The sequence below is a fragment of the Aedes albopictus genome, chromosome 2 (assembly GCF_035046485.1).
Source record: "Aedes albopictus strain Foshan chromosome 2, AalbF5, whole genome shotgun sequence".
Lineage (NCBI taxonomy): Eukaryota > Metazoa > Arthropoda > Insecta > Diptera > Culicidae > Aedes > Aedes albopictus.
The window spans coordinates 46379743-46398020 of NC_085137.1; the positions used below are offsets into that span (position 1 = coordinate 46379743).

General features: G+C 40.3%; 1 protein-coding gene across 1 annotated transcript in view; it reads left to right on the top strand.

Annotated features, from left to right (window-relative positions):
* Positions 1-464: 464 nt before the first annotated feature.
* The window catches only part of LOC109621337 (NADPH oxidase 5), a 411936-nt gene continuing 394122 nt past the window's right edge, over positions 465-18278 (top strand). The window contains exon 1 of the mRNA XM_029870947.2: positions 465-2570. Coding sequence (XP_029726807.1) covers positions 1794-2570 — 777 coding nt within the window. The 5' untranslated portion in view covers positions 465-1793. The remainder of the gene's footprint in view (positions 2571-18278) is intronic.

An 18278-nucleotide genomic window follows, 5' to 3' on the forward strand; every position in this document is an offset into this window, starting at 1 on the left:
TAGTAAATTCTGCAAAAACCTTCTCAGGTCCGGTTAAATTCCTTAAGTAATTTCTGAAAGAATCCAAACTGCAATCTCCGAAGAAATCCCTAGAGGCATCCCAGGAGGTATTCATGGAGCCAATTCCTGATAATCAGTGAAGGGAATCAGAGAATTCATTGCAATGTTTGAAGATATCTCTGTTAGAATATCAGATGAAATACCTTGAGAAATCCATAGAGCAGTTCCAGGAGGAGTCACAGCAGAAATGGGTTGATAAATTCCAACATAAAATTCGGGAGAATTTTCAACAAGAATTGCTAAAGGAATTTCAGAAACAATACAAAGACATTTTCGTACAGAAATATCTGAATACATCATTAGAAGAGTTCCTTTAGAAATAACTGGATAAAGTTCTGCAGGAATGCTAAGTATAAAACACTTTTATTTTTGTACTTCAAAAAAAAGCTGGCAAAATCGGGTCCTCCCTGTACTTAACACATTAATCCATTTTTATTCTCTGCTCTCAATACGACTGTGCCAAGGCTATCCCTGATCAATTAGACAAAATTACGTGTTTTAAACTTGACCTCATTCATATACTACCAAAAACAGTTACCCCTTACAGCATCCGCTCTGCGATCGCACGCAGGTCCAGTTATGTGCGCTAGTGCTCATGTGTCAACCTGTTTGATCACCAATCATCCCTTCGAACGAATCAAAAATACATAACATTCAATCTTCAACAACCATCCATTCACCAACCGCTTCAACGAAACGACGACGAACGAAGGTGAGCATCCGACAACCGAGGTCCAAAAACTCCGCCGAAAACCTCATTTGACCGCGATTTCCGTTCCCATACCACCTCGTACGACACATTCACATTCGATCGTGGCGGCACACCGCCAACCCACCAAAGCACCGCTTGAAGCCGGCCGGATACAAATTTGATAACCAAACGGTCGCAGCACACCTTCTTCGCAAGAACGTGGGGTCATAAGAGAAATATGAAATCCTTATCTCGTTCGCGGTCCGACTTCACGGCAGTGTCTCGATCCAGAATGAACCACGCGCGATCGCGCGTGAACCACTCGATCAAGCCACCACCTCGGACCACCACACGGCCCAAGTAATCGATCAAACATAAAACGCAACATACGAAGGCTGGCTGCCCGCGCGGTGATTGGTCCATGGCGCGTTGATCTCAGCCGCCCGCCCGATACCCACCAGGTCGGATGCTGCATGAACTCAGCCGCCCGCCAAGCGCGATCAGCGATCGCTTGCCTCTGGTGAAAGAGAAACGTAACGCCTGCTCGGCTTTGGTTTGGATGAAGCCACCACATGATGTTGCGCGCGCGAAGTTGGTCGCGCTCGGATTCGGTTGGAGTTGGTTTGACTTGACTTGGCACCACAGCCAGCACCAACTGTAGCTCCCTTTTGGTTGGGCACCACCAGTCAGTTCTGTTTCGGATCTGCTTGCGTTACGAGCTCCTAAAACCGTGTTCCAACCCGTGGTCGTTTTCAGCAGTGCGTTGTTCTTGGTGATTGATTGGTGGAGAAGTCCTCACGTGGCTTCGAAGTTCTTGGATTTGGGTTTTTCGGAGAATTGCTTGAAGTTTGGCGATCTAGGAGATTGTTTTTTGGAAAATTTGTGTGTTTTGAGGGTGGATCTGCTGATTAGTGAAATCTTCGCAGAAGATTTTGGGAAGTTGTAGTGAGGAGAATTTCTGAATATCCGTGACCCAGTAAGAAAATCATGCAATAATTCTGCAGTACAGAGAACAAGTGAACGTGAAATATCTAAGGCCATCATGGAAACCCCGTCGACCAGCTCGGAAGTTCCGAAGCGACACAGTCTGACTGTGTCCAGCGAAAGCGAAAGTGAAACCGTCAAACTGTCCGATTCTGGCTCTGTTTCGCCCCAGCTGCCCCATAAGGCTCCGAAGAAGGTTTCGTTTTCCGATGAGCTCCCGCAGGAGTCCGCGACTTCCTCGGGAACCTCCGTGCCCGGATCGACGACCGTGACCCAGAAAAGTGAAAGTGTCAAACTAGCTCATGGTGACGTAAACCCGTTTGTGTTTGTGCTCCAGAAGAATGATTCCTACATGAACAACCTTCACCAGATGGAGCCTTCCCCGTCCGTAGTGCCGTTGACCAATTCGGATGTGTTCCCGAATCAGCGTCGCGCTTCGGCCAACGGTCCCAACGAAAGTGAAACCGTCGTTGACCTTGAACCGAAGCCGTCGGCATCGATCTTGAAACCCAGTGACCCAGTTCCGATTCCGGCGGCAGCCGCCTCGACCTTCGATCCCATTTCCGCCGGATTGGTGAATGATCTGAAGACCCAACGTGACTTGGTGGATGCAGCGATGGTGCCCGCCGGAAAAAAGAAGAATTTGGCTGACAGTGACAAGATCGAGAAGAGTGCTTTGGGCAATGGTGATCAGCAGCCGCCGCCGGTAGTTAGTGCTATGGAACTGGAAGTGAAGCGAGACAAGCGCCGTTGGCTGCTGATTTCGGAGCTGAGTGCGATCTTCGGCGAGGAGAAGCATACCGTCGACGGATTTAAGCGGATCTTCCGAGAACAGGTGAGTGAGTGAAAGGCTTTCACTGAAAGCTGGATGGATAGAACTTTCGAAGGGCAGTGTTGCCAGATCTGAAAGAATTCCAAAAAATGTGAATTTGTTCCGATCTAAGAATTCGCAGACAACCGTAAAATTCTACGCATTTTTCCCGTCGAAATCTGAAACCACTGATCCGAAAACAGAGGTGATACACTCAAAGTGATGTTCAAGTGCAACAGAAATCGAACCTTCAAGTGCCATCGTGATCGCGTGTGTGCAGTGCAGTGCATATTCATGAGCTACCTACCCCTTCAAGCTCCATTAGAATACAATGCGAAGTGCTATTTGTTCTGCTAAGTACAGCTGACGCCTACACCCTGACGCGACTTCATTATGCAGCATTCACCGACCGCGACTATTATTCAAACATATCATTACACTCACTGACTGGCTCCGCAACGCGTTGCGTTTGTTAGTACTTGATTGATTGTTGCTGAGCTGGGATGCTGCTGGGATGGAAGGGCCATGCATCGATTGCTTCAGTACAGCACAGCTGATGCTGATGATGATCTTCTTTGAGATTGGGTCTTCTGCTGCAATCTTGAAGATTGCATCTCGCGGCAGGTGATGAACAGACTTGGCCCTCGTCTCGGTGGGAGACGGCTCGATGTGTGTGATGACGTACCTTAGTCTTACCGGTTCATCATCATCATCGTCATCGTCATCGTCGTCGTCTTTCATTGGGTTGCATGTAGGTAAAAGTCACGACTTTTGAACTTGGACCGCATCATAAACGTTGCTGTTATGGGGGAATTATGAGCGCACGTGTGGTTTGTGGAAGATGTGAGAAATTGTTGGGGTAGGTTAGGTGCTTGGAGAAGAGCTAAATGATGCGGAGGGCGTATGTGAAGTAGTGAAACTTAGTGACCTATGTGCTACTGGGCGTAATAAATGTTTGTGCTATGACCAATAATAATAAATATTTTGAAGACAGTGAATACAATACCTCCAACTTAATTGAATCTTATTTATTTTTTGAACAAATTTCGTAACTTTGATCAATTGAGTGTACAATACTCAACAGCTTTTGTCCCATAGAGTAGAGTGGGGCAAAAGTTTCTTTTGAAGTTTTTGAGCTCGTTTTAAGTTATTTCTTTCGGATGTCAAGGTTGTTCGAAGCCATTTTGAAAAAGAGTCTTTCACTCCTAAAATTATGAAAATTGAACAATGTTTCGAAAAGTTATGACAAAATGTTGGTTTTTGATCAAAAAATTGTAATATGCGATGCTCCTTCCAATGCATGGAATGGAATTGTAATGAAATCGAATTCGATATTTTATTTTGGGGCGTAACTAGGCATGTTTTGAAGATGCTTTAGCATGTATTACTTTTTGCAAAATGGATTTTGAAGTCATATTTTACACATAGTGGGGCAAAAGTTCGAGTCATGTGGTAACTTTATGTAAAAACCGAAAATTCTGTGACATCTACATATTATCTCTATAATTGATGAAATTAGTGAGAAAAATCGATCAAAGTTGAAAAAATGGTTTTTAATCTTAATTTGGTAGAAAACTACTAATTTTTAGTGTAGTAAATTTAACCCTGATTTGGGTAAAAACCAGATCGGACTTTAAAGTGTATTCCAGTTCCAACATCAAATATTAATTAGTTTCAGGTATTCCTATTACCAAAGTGTCAAAATAGTGTACTACGGTTAGCGAAATAGCACAAACACTAGATTCGAACTTTTGCCCCAGTGATGGGGCAAGAGTTTGAATAAGACACAAACATACAAAAAGTGTTGTAACTCAAAATTGAAAAGATAGGGAATCGCGCCACTTGGGCGGTGGCTTCTATATTCGTCTGTTTTCCACTATAACTCAGTCAAATTTTAACCAATTGACACAACTTTTGGAATGTGGTAAGATAGGTATAGTATCTACCCGTGTACAACATTTCAAGTCAATTGGTTCAAAATTGACTGAGTTATAGTCGAAAACAGACGAATATAGAAGCCTCCGCCCAAGTGGCGCGATACTTTGGCGTTATTTTGTTCAGCAAAGTTTTAGCTTATGGATGGTAGAATCACCACACGGTATATATTTATTTTTATCTGCTTTGACTTTTTGGAAAACATTGAACTTTCAACTAAGGTCGAACTTTTGCCCCACCTTACTCTATTAATTTAAAGAGTGTTAATTTTTTATTTGTTTTTCTTCATTTCACAAAGATTTTTTCTCGTGTTCTTTTTTTTCCAATATGTTGAATGAGCTCTTCAATTTTTTTTTATTCTTTTTAATATTTTCGTTTCTACCTGTTTATCTTCAAAAATTTGTCAAGGCACTTATCCAATGGATTTTTTTATTTGCTTCAATACCATTAATTACTTTACTTAGATTATCTGAATTCCAAAAAAAAATGATTACAATTAAAAGTAGATTTCATTTCAAGAATACACTCTGAAGTTTTATGATTTTTGTGGGATCCTGTAGCAAGCTTTTAACGATTCATTTCTATATTTTTAAGAAATAAGTTCAACATATTTTCAATTTTTCAATAGTGTTAATGTTGAATGATTTTCTTTCAACTTCGCTGAAGTTTACGTTTTTATAGTATACGAAATCTTTCTACTTTGTTCCATTTTTTTATATTTAAAAAAGAAAATGAAAAGTTACTATTCAAAAGGGGCTCTTAAAAAATATGTAGATTTTTTCAATGTTCGAAAAAAAAATGGAGTGAAAGAATAAACACAAAAACGAAATTAATCAGGGTGTCTACTACCCGCAATACAGAACTTGAATGCCGGAAAAATGGTATGTATCAAGGAAAAAGCTGGAATATTGGAAAATCTTCTAATGGAATTCAAATCGGTTTGCATTAGGCCTTCCCTTATTTTGCAAAAAATGGAAATGTTATAAGTTCGTTGTTGGAAAATGATCGTTTTAGCTAAGAAACGATCGTGTCAAAATTTGAAGTCCGTAAGGGCGTAAGCCTAAAGTTGTCAAAAATTGAATGGGTCCAAAAAACATGAAATTGCGATATCTTTGCACCTTTCTGAGTTATTGACAAAAAAAAACAACCGAAAAATCAGCATTTTTGACGATTTTTTTTAGATTCCAAAGGAAACCTTCTCTTTTTTGCTTAATAACTTAAAAAAATAACAGAGATATCGCTGATTTGAGCACATTTTTGGGCCTTTAAGGTCCCAGAATCATCGGTTTTAATAGAATAGTGATATTTTTTCTTCGAAAACAATTTTTTTTTTCGGTCCCATACAATTTTTGACAACTTTAGGCCAAAACCGTTTCCGGGTGTCCCACCAATCCCATGCATGTTACATAACAAATAACGGTTTTTCAGATAATCTGATAACTGGTTATCAAGGAAGTAGGCTTAAACCACATAAGGGACTGCCGGTAGTGCCGGAACCAGCTCCGGGTGTCCCTCCAAAAGCTGCCAAATATTAAAGTGAACCAAAACCATGCATGCGACACAGCAAAGCGCGGTTTTTTGATAACCTTATGAACGTTAGTAAGCAAATATTATTTAGTTTTGATCACCGTTTGTTTTATTCGTTGGTTTTGATTGTTTTTTCTCGGTGATATTGAACTGCAACTAAATCTCGTTTTACGTTTCAACTTTAGTGTTAGGTTCGTGAATGCAAACTTTTTAAGGGGTGATAGAGCATCATAAATGGCAAAAAAAACTTTCTACGCATATGGTCAAATCTCAACCGTTACGAAATAATTGAACTTTACACAAGACTTTACATTAGACCTGTTCACTTTGAAACTTTTTTCCCCCGATTCTCCGTGACACATCAAATTATCAATCCACATGCAAAACCAAGTCTTTAGTCCAAAATTGAGCCAAATTGATGAAGATTTAAAGGTGTATCAAATCAATTTTGTGTTTTTTATCCGTTTTCACAGAAATTTACTCATAAATTCACAAAATTGCCCCGAAAAGATGCCGGAGATACCGTTAGGATATAGTTAAAACAATACTCTACAACTTTGCCGAAGACACTACGGTGTTTAAATTGCGCATTTCGAAGTTATTCAACAACTTCAGTTAAAAAATCACGAAAAAACACGATATTTTTACAATTTTACATATAAAAGTCATGTAATTTTACACTATTTTTCGTGACTAAATTAATTAGCGATTACTCCTTTGTGTAACGAACATTTCGTCCATACATCGTTTTTGTGTAGGAATTTGTTTTCATTGACTAATTATCAAAAGTATGTCACGTTGATACTAAAAATCGCACAGAGTTACCAGCACGAATTAAAACGAAGTTACCCATGATCAAGACGTCATGCCATCGTATTTTAATGTCTTTAGATTTAAGTATCAGAAATGGTGCAGATGGTAAGGCTCGAGCCTGCGGATCAGAAGGTCCCAGGTTCAAGCTCAAATACATGATAAACTTTTTTTTTCTTTCTTTGTAGCAGTTAGGGTCATGAATCTGCCATGACTTACACACGCAATCTCTTAAATAATAATGATCGGGACCTGCCAATTAAGCCCATTCCAGGACTAGCTAGATATTTAGTTTATAGGGGTATTAGGGGCATAATGGACACCCGGGGCGAAATGGACACCCCTGTTTTTGCCGAAACCGTTGACTTTTATGTAAAACTTTTAATGCATAAGTGTAAAGGAACAAGTCATTGTTATATTTTTCAAAAGTACCATTTATATACCTTCAAAATAACCAAAATATCATTGAAATTGAAATATTTTTTTCATATGGTGGATTTCTTATAATTTCGAAGCAGCAGCAAATAAGGTATTACGAGTGTTTGAGTGTGTTCCCCATACAAACAAGTGAATTGTTAGCTTATCTACATGTATACGCAGATTTAACATTGGATGAAGTATTATATTTTTGATCAGAACTTACTGAAAATAGCAATTTAAATGTTGTAGTCGATTCGGGGCGAAATGAACACTGGCAATTATGAATAGATGTACGCGCGCTGCATAGTGTTAGGCGTTTTAGAGAGTTTGAAAAAAATCAATCTGATTATTTTTGCCTAAAATTTATTTAATTAATTTTGAAGTTATGTAAATTCGTCTAAGATGGAGTATTATATCTGTGGTATTGATCTCCGTTGGCAAATTACTTAACTGGTCGATATTCTCAAAGATACAGCATAAAATATGCAAGGGTGTCCATTATGCCCCGATGGGTGTCCATTTCGCCCCGTACCTTTCCTGCCAGCCCCAAAAAACTCATGGTTTTCAATTCAGTATTTCTTCACAATAATGACATTCTAGCAGCTGTAAATGATTGAAATACGTAGGAAACAAGTTAAAGTTGTAAGTCAACTGATAATATGTAAAGTTTTTGTCTGTTACACAGGCCTAACATACTCATTTCCTTAGGGTGTCCATTATGCCCCTAATCCCCCTACTTGTTGACAATAAATCGTGTCGACGAGATCAGCTGAGCGAAATGTTGAGCATCTGTTTGATAATGATCAATTCAGCTAAAACAAGTCAATACGATGATGGAACTGCTGCTGGATGCAACATTTTAACTGTGGGTGGAGCTTACTTGTTATCTATCTACCCACAAATCAGCACAACTACACGATGAAGGGAAACTTCATTCTTACTATGCACTCTACGGTTTAGAAACAATGCTATAATGCCAAATTGCAATGAGATGCAGTGCGTCGTTTCGTCAACTTATAGCTGGATCGAGTCGCACAAAAAATCCTATTCCAGGACTCGAACCTTGAATCTTCGAATCGACAATCTCATGCTCAACCACCTGCATCAAATTTAAACTGATGCAGATGAGACAAAGAAGTATAATGACGTTGAAATCATGGGTAACTTTGTTATATTTTATGCTGGCAACTCTGTACAATTTTTAGTATCAACGTGACAAACTTTTGATAATTAGTCAATGAAAACGTATTTCTGCACTACAATTATGTGTGGACGAATTGTTCGTAACACATAGGAGCAATAGCACATTAAATTAGTCACGTAAAACAATGTTAAATTACATTACTTTTACATAAAAAATCGTAAAAATATTGTATTTTTTCGTGATTTTTTAACGAAAATTGTTGAATAACTTTGAAATACGCATTTTAAACACCGTAGTGTCTTCGGCAAAGTTGTAGAGTATTGTTCTAACTATATTTTAACGATATTTTCGGTACCTTTTTGGTGCAATTTTCTGGATATTGAAGTACATTTTCGTGGAAATGCTCGAAAAAAACACAAAATCGATTTGATACACCTCTAAACCTTTATCAATTTGGCTCTGCCGAGATGAACCAGCCCTGGGCTGAAAATCTCGTTAATAAAGATAATAAAAAAAAATTGGCTCATTTTTGGACTGAAGCCTTGTTTTTGCATGTGGATTGATTATTTGATGTGACACCGGTTCGGTCAAAAAAAGTGAACAGGTCTACTTTACATGTCTTTGACTTTGCTTGCCTCAAACTGGCTTTAACTTGAAAATAGTCAAACTTTTCGAAACTCGCACCTTTTTCGAAACCCTCATTCGAAAGTTTATATGTTTTCTTTAAAAGAAGATCTTTGAATCTATTGGATTAATTAAATAACTTAGTTTTCTAGAGCAAATAAACTCGAAAGTGTGTTTTTAATTTGTTTTTGTAATTTATCTTTGTAAACTGCGTAATAAATTTGAATTTTCTCTTAACAAAACTTGTGGCCCCTGTTCCGTTGTACAATTCGTTCTTCGACATCGAACGTCTAGCTCCTCTCGTGTTATTAATTGCAATTCCACCTACAACATCGTATTTCAGATCATGAGTTTGCAACTTTAAAGGTAAGCACTTTTTTGCACACTGTGCCGTGCACACAGTCTTGTTCACCTGCTGAACCACAGCAGCTGCGCGCATGAAATAAAAGGACAACGCCGCCAATGCGCGGTGCAACAAAATAAAAGTTTGCACTCACAAACCCAACACCCTGTATAAGAGACTATCGGTATCGTTCCGGAACCGGGTTCGGGTGTCCCGACGGAAGGGGCCAAATCGGAAAGTAAACCAAACCCATGCATGCGACACCACAAATCACGGCTTTTTAGGTAACATGATGAACGTTTGACAAAAAGAAAAGGCTCAGACCATATCAGTGTTCTACGGAAACGATTCCGTCTGTCCCGTCGGAAATATAAAATGTTAAAGAGAATCAATACATGTGACATGTCACATGATTTATTCGGTAATCCGATGAACGGTTAGCAAGAAAATCGTCTCAGACCAAATTTGGGACAACAGGTCCTGTTCGGGAACCGATTTTGGGTGTCTCGTCATAAGTGGTCAAATATAAAAGTGAACCAACCTTATGCATGCGACACACCAAATCGCGGCTTTTTCAATAATTTAATTAACAGTTTGCCAGCCAAAAGTCTTAGATACACATTTTGGAGAGCCGATAGTGTTGAAGAACAGCTAACGAGTGCCCCGGCGGAAATGGTAATATATAAAAGTGTACCAAAATCATGCATTATGCAACACATCAATTCGTCATGGAATCGGTTCCAGGTGTCCCGCCGGAAGTGATCAAACGTAAAATTGAACCAAACCCATGCGTGCGGAACATCAAATAGTGGGACTATGAAAGTGAACAAAATCAATGATAGCGATAAATCAAATCGTGGCTTTTTTAATAGCCTGGTAAACGTTGGGGAAGATTAATTAAAGTGAAGAAATGGTCGAAGTCTTCATATATGCAAGAGAACAAAATCGTGGCCGAAGCAATCTCATCAAATCACACCATTTCAAATTCCTGCTGTGTAAATATATTGGAAAGATTATAATTTGATCGCGTCAACACGGAATAAAGTTTTTTCCAATCTTCTTTTGCGTCTAAAATTACTGTGCACTATTTGGGGGGGGGCGGTTGAGCCCTTGCTCTTCTTATTGGGATCGAAAATTGAATGAAAATTTTTCCTTTTCTGCATTTTTTTTTTCATAAGCAGGTCAAGTTATACATGAATCGTATAAAGCGTTAAAGTGTTCTCAGGATCGTCTAACGTCGACGGATAGATCGTGAGTACACATTCGACGAGAAAGGCACTATCACCACTAGGTGGATTAATCTGGGTTTTTATCTTAAAAATATATTTCAAACCTCTAAAAACGAATATTTTAGAGTTGTTGTGGAAAAATAAGACGGCATCATTTGCATGGATCGCTGGGTCAAAAACTATCATGTTCCTAAAACATTTTTCAATCTTTTCGTTAAAAAAAAGGAAAAATAAATTTAAAAAAAAAAACAATTATATTGCGTATTACTAAATCATGAAGATAGGTGTATGGCAGGCTTATTTTTCTCTGAGAAATAAGGCTCCCGGAATATCTTGAGAACTAGTCACTACAAGTTGATAAATATGTGATTATTAGATTTGAATTTTGAACATGAATAAGGGTGAGTTGCATATTAACTAGGTTTATAAATCACCTGAATAGTGGCCACTTCGTTGATGGTCCTGGTATCCTATATATCGGAATATTCTGCGAAGGTTGTGCGGCTAGTGTCACCAAGCATTTAGTCGCATCGTGCTAAGAGCGCGGGTTCGATTCCCGCCGCAGCTGTCAGGAAAAGTTTTCGGCTGTGCCACTGGGCGTTTCAAGCTAGTCCGTTGTCTAGTATCGTGTTTCCTTCAAAGAGCGAATAGCTCACTGGAAGTACTAAACGTGTCCGTGTCTTTAAAAGTGACCAAGGTACTCAAAAACCGTCGACATGTCGATATGTAAGCAAGCTTTTCAAATAAAAGTCATAAGGAGTTCCCTTCTCCGGAGAAGTAGACTTCCGGGACGTTCTGGAAAATGATCGAAGCCACCAAAAATGTTGGAAGTTGGAATGTTCTCCTATGAGCTAGGTTGGGGAAATGATTGAAATTTGCGTTCCACAAGCTAGGCTTCAGATCATTTCAAAAAGAAACCTCTTCCCTGGGGTAATAAGACCCCAGAGCATCCTGGGAAGTACCTAAAGTCACCAAACACGTTGACATGTTCTCTTATAAGATGGTTTTGTAAAAACACGAAGTTTGATGTGTCGCATAGTAAGGTTTCAGAATCACTCACAAAGTGGCCACTTCTTTCGCAGTCCTATAGTCACTTGTCACCGAGGGAACCAGGCTTGCGGGATATCCTGGTAACTGACCAACGTCTCCAAAATCATCAAGATGTACTCTAATGAATTTGTTTTTCAGCAAATCTCCGCTTACAAGGTGCTATCCCAGATCATCTTGTGTCGTCTATCACCAATAGTAAATAAATTCATGGGAAGTTATCAGGTCGGCATGTTCTGAATATCAGGTCCCAACACATCATCTATTCATAGATTTCTAGGCGAAATGTGATAGTATCAACTGCATACCCAAATAACAATCGCAAGCCACAAACCAGCATGTATGCTAAATTGTTACTTCATAATAGTAATGATTGCTGAACTAAAATCATGCTGTGTACATTGCTGTACAAATGCTTTCTCAATTGAAAAAGTAGCCATTGTTCAATCTTTTGTATCGGTATTTCTGTTGAGGTAATTCCTTTACAAAATAGTTTAACAAGACCTTTTTCTGCTCTGGTTAAGCTTATGTACAAATTTGCAAATGTATCCGTGTCATGTGTTTTTTACAAGTCGAATAAGCACTTTCGTTTCATGATATTTTAACTCAAAGTACAGGATAAAAAAACACGTGTTTTTAACTAAACAACAACTGAACTTATGTGTTGTTTAGTTGTTAACCATAATGTTCTAAGTTAATTCACCACTGCTGAATAAGAGTTGAAGTGTGATCATTATTAAACCACGGGAAGTTTATGTTTTTAATTGAGTGCTCCAATTCATCATCTCTAAGATTACGCAGGTAGAAATACATACGGCTGGCAATGGACGGGTTTCGAGTTTGAATCTTGACTTAGGTAAATTTATGTGTAGTTATTATTTTATAATAGTTGTCCCAGTATGGCCAATCATAAACTTTCGTGGTTATTGAAAAATTTTAAATTTTATTCGTTTTTATTCATTTTTGCTAAAGCTGCATAACAGCTTTACTATATATTTGTAAAATGCTTTTAACAGTTCACTTGGTACATAACACTATGCTTTATAATTTCTCCAAATTTTGTCCTTTTGTCAACGTGATCTGTTTTTCACATTTTTTTTGTTGGTTTGCATCGTTGGCGAATTTGAGGTACTATAGCCATAATTGGTACGCTGAGTTTACCTGCTAAATGTCTCTTAGGTCTGCAAATTGGACCACAGACCAGAGAGCGCTGATTACTAAGGAATAACACCTACTCCTAAGCTCGTTGAACGTCACAAATGCTATTCCAAATTTCTATTTATATCAAAGTGTCTACGATACGTTTCTGTAATACAAAACTAAAAAAAATATCAAAGCCTGGAGGACATAAGACATATTCAGCTGATACGTAAATAGTCATCCTTAACAGATCATCGTCATTTTGATCACTGTACACCAATTGATTGCGCAAAAGGTACCTCTAAAACCCGCTAATGAATCGCCAATTAAACAATTACTGCCATGCGTTTTCATTTTCATAAACTAAAAATCACAACCGGTTCCCGAACCCACCGCAACAACTAGGAGAAGGTGATGATCATCGGGTCTTAATCGATTGTCACCTCGTAAAGTGCAGTATTTTTCGGTTCCATAAAATAAGCTTAATTTGATACGTCTTCTTTGCTCAATAAGCATCGAAATTATTCTCCCCCTCCCGATATTGGGGGGCTTTGGGTTGAAATCTCCCGCGTGAGTGGTGCGCAATCGCAGCCTTCGCCAATCGCCATCCCAAGAGCCCATAAAGTGAGACTTAATAAAAGTATGAAAATGTCCACTCGAAGTCCGTATGGGCAATTCCCTGCTTCACCATCGAACCGAGGTAATGAAGCATCTTTTTTCGCTCCGAGTTGTTGTTGGTAGGCAAGGTATGTGAACTCTCAGCTGGATCTCGTTTTACGATCTATGTATGTGCTGCATACCTACTGAAGATGCGATCATCCTTTCGCTCTTCACTCATTCACACCGAAACAAGTGGAATTTTGATCATCTTCGTAGTTTAATCAGCATCCTTAAGATTACGTCCAACTAACTCTCGTTATCAAAATATGATGATCTTCCGCGCAGCTGGTCACGTAAGGTAGGATCGCGCGCGAAGATTCATGCGAAGGCAACATGAAGATGAAAAGACAAATCAACGGCCGACGGGACTCCCCTCGGCTGCTGCTGCCGAGGTGCTGTTGATGAATGACCGTCGGACGGTTGATCGGTCGATCGGCGGCGGCAGAAGTGAATGATGACGATCATCAACCTAAGCGCAGACTTGGGTAGATTGGGTTGCGCGTTCCATCGAAGATTGGGGTGTCAAAGATGAACCGATCAGTTGGAGACTTGTCCCGGCCCGGTTTGACCCAATCGTTTGGGTCGTGGCGGGACTCATTGGAAGGCGGTTGGAGATCTTCATCTTCGGTGCATGAAAAATTATGATAAGTTTATTTTGGGCTCCGCTAGGCTTTGATAACCGAGGCCTTCAATTAGTCATTTTAGAAGAGTAAATTACTATCAATCCCATCGGTTGAGGAAATTGCGCATTTTGACTCCTTGAATATTATGTAAATTCAACTTATGTGCGGTTGATTACTCCAATCAGGGTGCAAAATGTTCATAGTCATTGACTGAAAACAGCACTAATTTGAATGATTCTGCACTGAATATTCAAAACAAACAAATTCATTTTCGCTCAACAGGAAGCAGTAAATGAGGAAAATGAAGTTGTTGAAGAGGAACGATTGGAGGTCGGCGAAGCGGAAAAGATGGAACAAAGCGAAGATCAAGGAACATTGAAAATTATGGAGCCGGTGGAGTACTGAAGCGAGTATGAGAAGACTTTGGCAGAAAATTGGACAAGGCACGAGGCGGAGAAGCGTCGCAGACAAGAGAAATTTCGAAAACAGGAGAAGTCAATGCAACGGCGATATCAGGACGATATACGAGCGAAAGAGAAAGAGCCATAGAAGCGGTGGGAAAAGTGTGAAGCGAAGAGAAGAAGTAGGCAAGAGAAATATCATCGCGAATTATCTCAACAGCAGCAAGCACTTCTGCTGGAAAGCAATTTAAAGTCTCCACCCAAGAAGAACGCTCGTAAGCAGTGATCTAGTTTTTTTTCTATTGTTATTAAATTATTATTTTTATTTGTATGAGTTTACTGTTTCGGCTCCGTTATGCTTCAATGCGCCCGAGCCTTCCAAATAAACGAGAGAAAACCAAACTTCGAAATCACTCAAGAAAAAAAACTTTATCAGCTGATGTAGTGCAATATGTTGTGGGTTTCAAAGATGAATTCCATGAATTTGAACTGCGTATCTCTAATTTTTTTATATGTGATGTATAAAAGTCCCAGTTTTCAATTGAAGCAAATTTGAAAACCGGTGATTGCCATCATGATGAAAATAATGTCTTGGTATAAAAACCCAAGATGGCGGCCAAAATCAATATGGCCGACCAAACTTTTTATTATTGTAAATAGTAGCTCTAACTTTCCTCTTTTCAACAACAATTCGTTTTGAGGTGATTTTCGGAGAAACTGGCTCTAACTAACGGGGGGTCCATCAATTTGAGTAATCAAATGCATTTTCCTTACTTTTTTAGCGAGGACTTTCAAAAAATCGCCACCTTTAACATTTTTGAAGACAAGGTGTTGTAGAGTATATAAACACTATTGATGTACCCTGCGGTAATTAGATTTGTATTATATTTGTCATTTGTATGTCTATTGTGTGTGACGCTTCGGTTCAAGCTTTGGTCGTCTATTTGTCTATGGAAATGTCATTATTGGGAACTCAAAATAAACAATAATAGTAGAAGTGTAACCACATCGGAAAGCGGAGTGACTAATAAATCGCTGTTCGTAACTTGAGTGAGGTATGTGGAATTTCTGCAGCATCCGAAACTGCACGTAATCCGGAGCGACTCGACAATTTGGCGCAGCCGGTACGATTTGTTTGCTACGGTAAGTTTCCTTTAAACTGCGGTTCCGGTTTTTGAGAGGGGACTTGAAAGGTGAACGATAATATATGGATGTTTTGAGTTCTTGGTGCTACATGTTCGGTCAGTGATCATTGTGTGTATGCTTGAGAGGATTGTGTACGATGTAGATTATTGATTGCGGGGACGATTTGAAAAATTCCATGGCATCGTGCAGGATATCGCAAGTTCTAAAATGAAAGTGGATTCTCTAGAAGTTGGAAGCTTAAAAGTGAAATCGCAGTGAAGAAAAGAAAAAAGAAAAGATGCGAGTCCGGTTGATGACCGCAGCGCACACCGAGGATGAAGTGAAAAAAAAATGCGAGTCCGGCTGAAGACCGTAGCGCCAAGAATAGAGGGTTTCAATGCGATTGACAATTTACAGCGTATGTTTCTCAGGCCATTTTTGAAGCTTGGATAGCGATTCATGATACAAAGCCCAAGAATTATGCGGATTTTTTTTTATGATTGAAGGGGCACAACGATGTCTGCTTAGCAAAGAGACGACTGAGGATCTCAAGGTGTTGAAAGTAGGGTTAGAGGTTTAAATACAGTGTTGTCCAAAAGAGGGTTGCGTTTCAAAAATTTTCGAACGTCCAGGTGGAGCTGTCGATTGATTACACCATGCCTCCAAGGAAGTTGGCTTACCTCAGAATCCCTGTAGCAATGGAGGCTAGGGTCAATCAGGGGCTTCAGGAAGTGCTTGATGCCGATATGATTGAACCAGTTATTGGGCCATCTGACTGAATTTCTCCAATGGCTGTCCTTGACAGGAATCACGCTTTGCTGAACAAGGATGGATACTTGTTTGAGGTGGAGGAGCTGGAGATACTTGGTTTCAAGATCAGCGGCCATGGTATAAGTCTTACCGACGACAAAGTGGCAGCAATCAGAAGCTTTAGGGTGCCGGAGGCAAGGGAAGATGTTCGAAGCTTTGTGTCGTTTAGTTAGGGGTGAGATGGATTTGTTTGGTACTGAGCAGTGGACAGCATTTGACGACCTGCGCAGCGAGCTAGCCGGCACTGTTTATCGTCTGGGATTCTTTGACCCTAATGACCCAACCGAACTGTATCTGGATGCGTCAGCAGTGGGTCTTGGTGCTGTGTTGACGCAGTTGTGTATGTTCCTAGAGCCGACAATATCTCGGACCATAGATGTCCATATCCTCAGTGTAGGTAAGAGAAATAGAAAATACACCACTCACGCTGTGTATCTCAACAGGAGCCCGTCTCTTATATGTGGATCCACCTCTGCGATTCGGATGCGCGCAAGCTTGGTGGATAGAATAAAATATCTTAGCTCCCTGAGCACTTGGCCACACAACAGTGCGGTGAGAGCGATTTAAAATTCTCTCCGGTGAAAGTGTAAAAAAATCACGCGGGCGCGCGCTCCAGTGAGGTTTTTGCGCCAGAGCCAGAGTGCGCGCAGCGGTGAAACACCGGAGAGTTCTCACCCCGGTAACACCATGGTGATGATTCGGTGACTGCTGGGTGAAAACACGGGAGAGCGCGCGAGAGCGATGCGCTCGAAAGAGTGAGCCACACTCGATCCAAGGCGAGCAAGAGCATGCACTACCGCTTGGTCTACCCACCACCCAAAACAAGAGAAACTGGCTTCTTGGTGTGGTGAAAAATGTTCCTATTCCCAGTGTGGTCGATAAACTGACGCCGCAGTGAATCGCTATGGTGAAATGCCATCTCTGTCTCGGACATCTTCTCGAGGCTGTGTCAGCGGACAGATCCACCATTCGATGAGACTTCGGAGCACTATGTTTGTCGGCACGTTGGATGAGATTAGAAAGAAAGCCAGAAATGATGACGTACTCACAGAGGTTGCGAAGGCTATTGAATCTCAAGTGTGGCCATCACAGATGTTTTCATATCAGGTTTTTCCGAAGGAACTGGGGGTCATAAATGGTCTAATGGTGAGAAAAGGCGGAGTAATTTTTTCATCGGGGCCTCAGCAGGGTGCGTTGGATATCGCACATAGGGGCCATCCTGGAGTTGTTTCAATGAGAATATGGCCGTATATGGGCCGTTCCGTGGAAAATCGCGTGCAGAGTGTGCATCAGTAAGCCAATAAGGAAATCCTGAGCCGATGCTACGTAAAGAAATGCTTGATCGTGCGTGGCGGCATTGGATTTTTTTTTTCTGCAAAGGAGTGTATGTCACTTTTGGTTATAGTTGATTGCTGCAGCCGATTTCTGACTGTGATTGAGATGAGGACAGCATGTGCGCACAAGAGTGTCCAGGCACTCTAAATAGTGTAAATAGTGGGCCGGTCTCAGCGAGAGTTACCCGTTATTATTAATGCTTATTGAACATCGGCGATGCATTACAAGCATTAAAACGGCCAGGGCTACTGTGCAGCGTTGTTGATTCTACAAAACAACAATTGAGTGCGGACATCTCAAACGTAAGCGTTTGGAGCGGTTTATGAAAAATCAAGTTCACGAAAATCGGAGAGAGTAATCGGACTTTGCTTAGATGGTTAATGTCACTCCTCGGTTCTTAGCATCAAATGCAGAAATGCCGCGAATACAGTGTACCCACACATCTCTTGTTCATGGATTTCGAATCGGCGTATGATACAATCGATCGGGATCAGCTATAGCAGAATACGGATTCCCGGAAAAACTGATTCGATTGATCAATGCGACGATAGATCGAGCG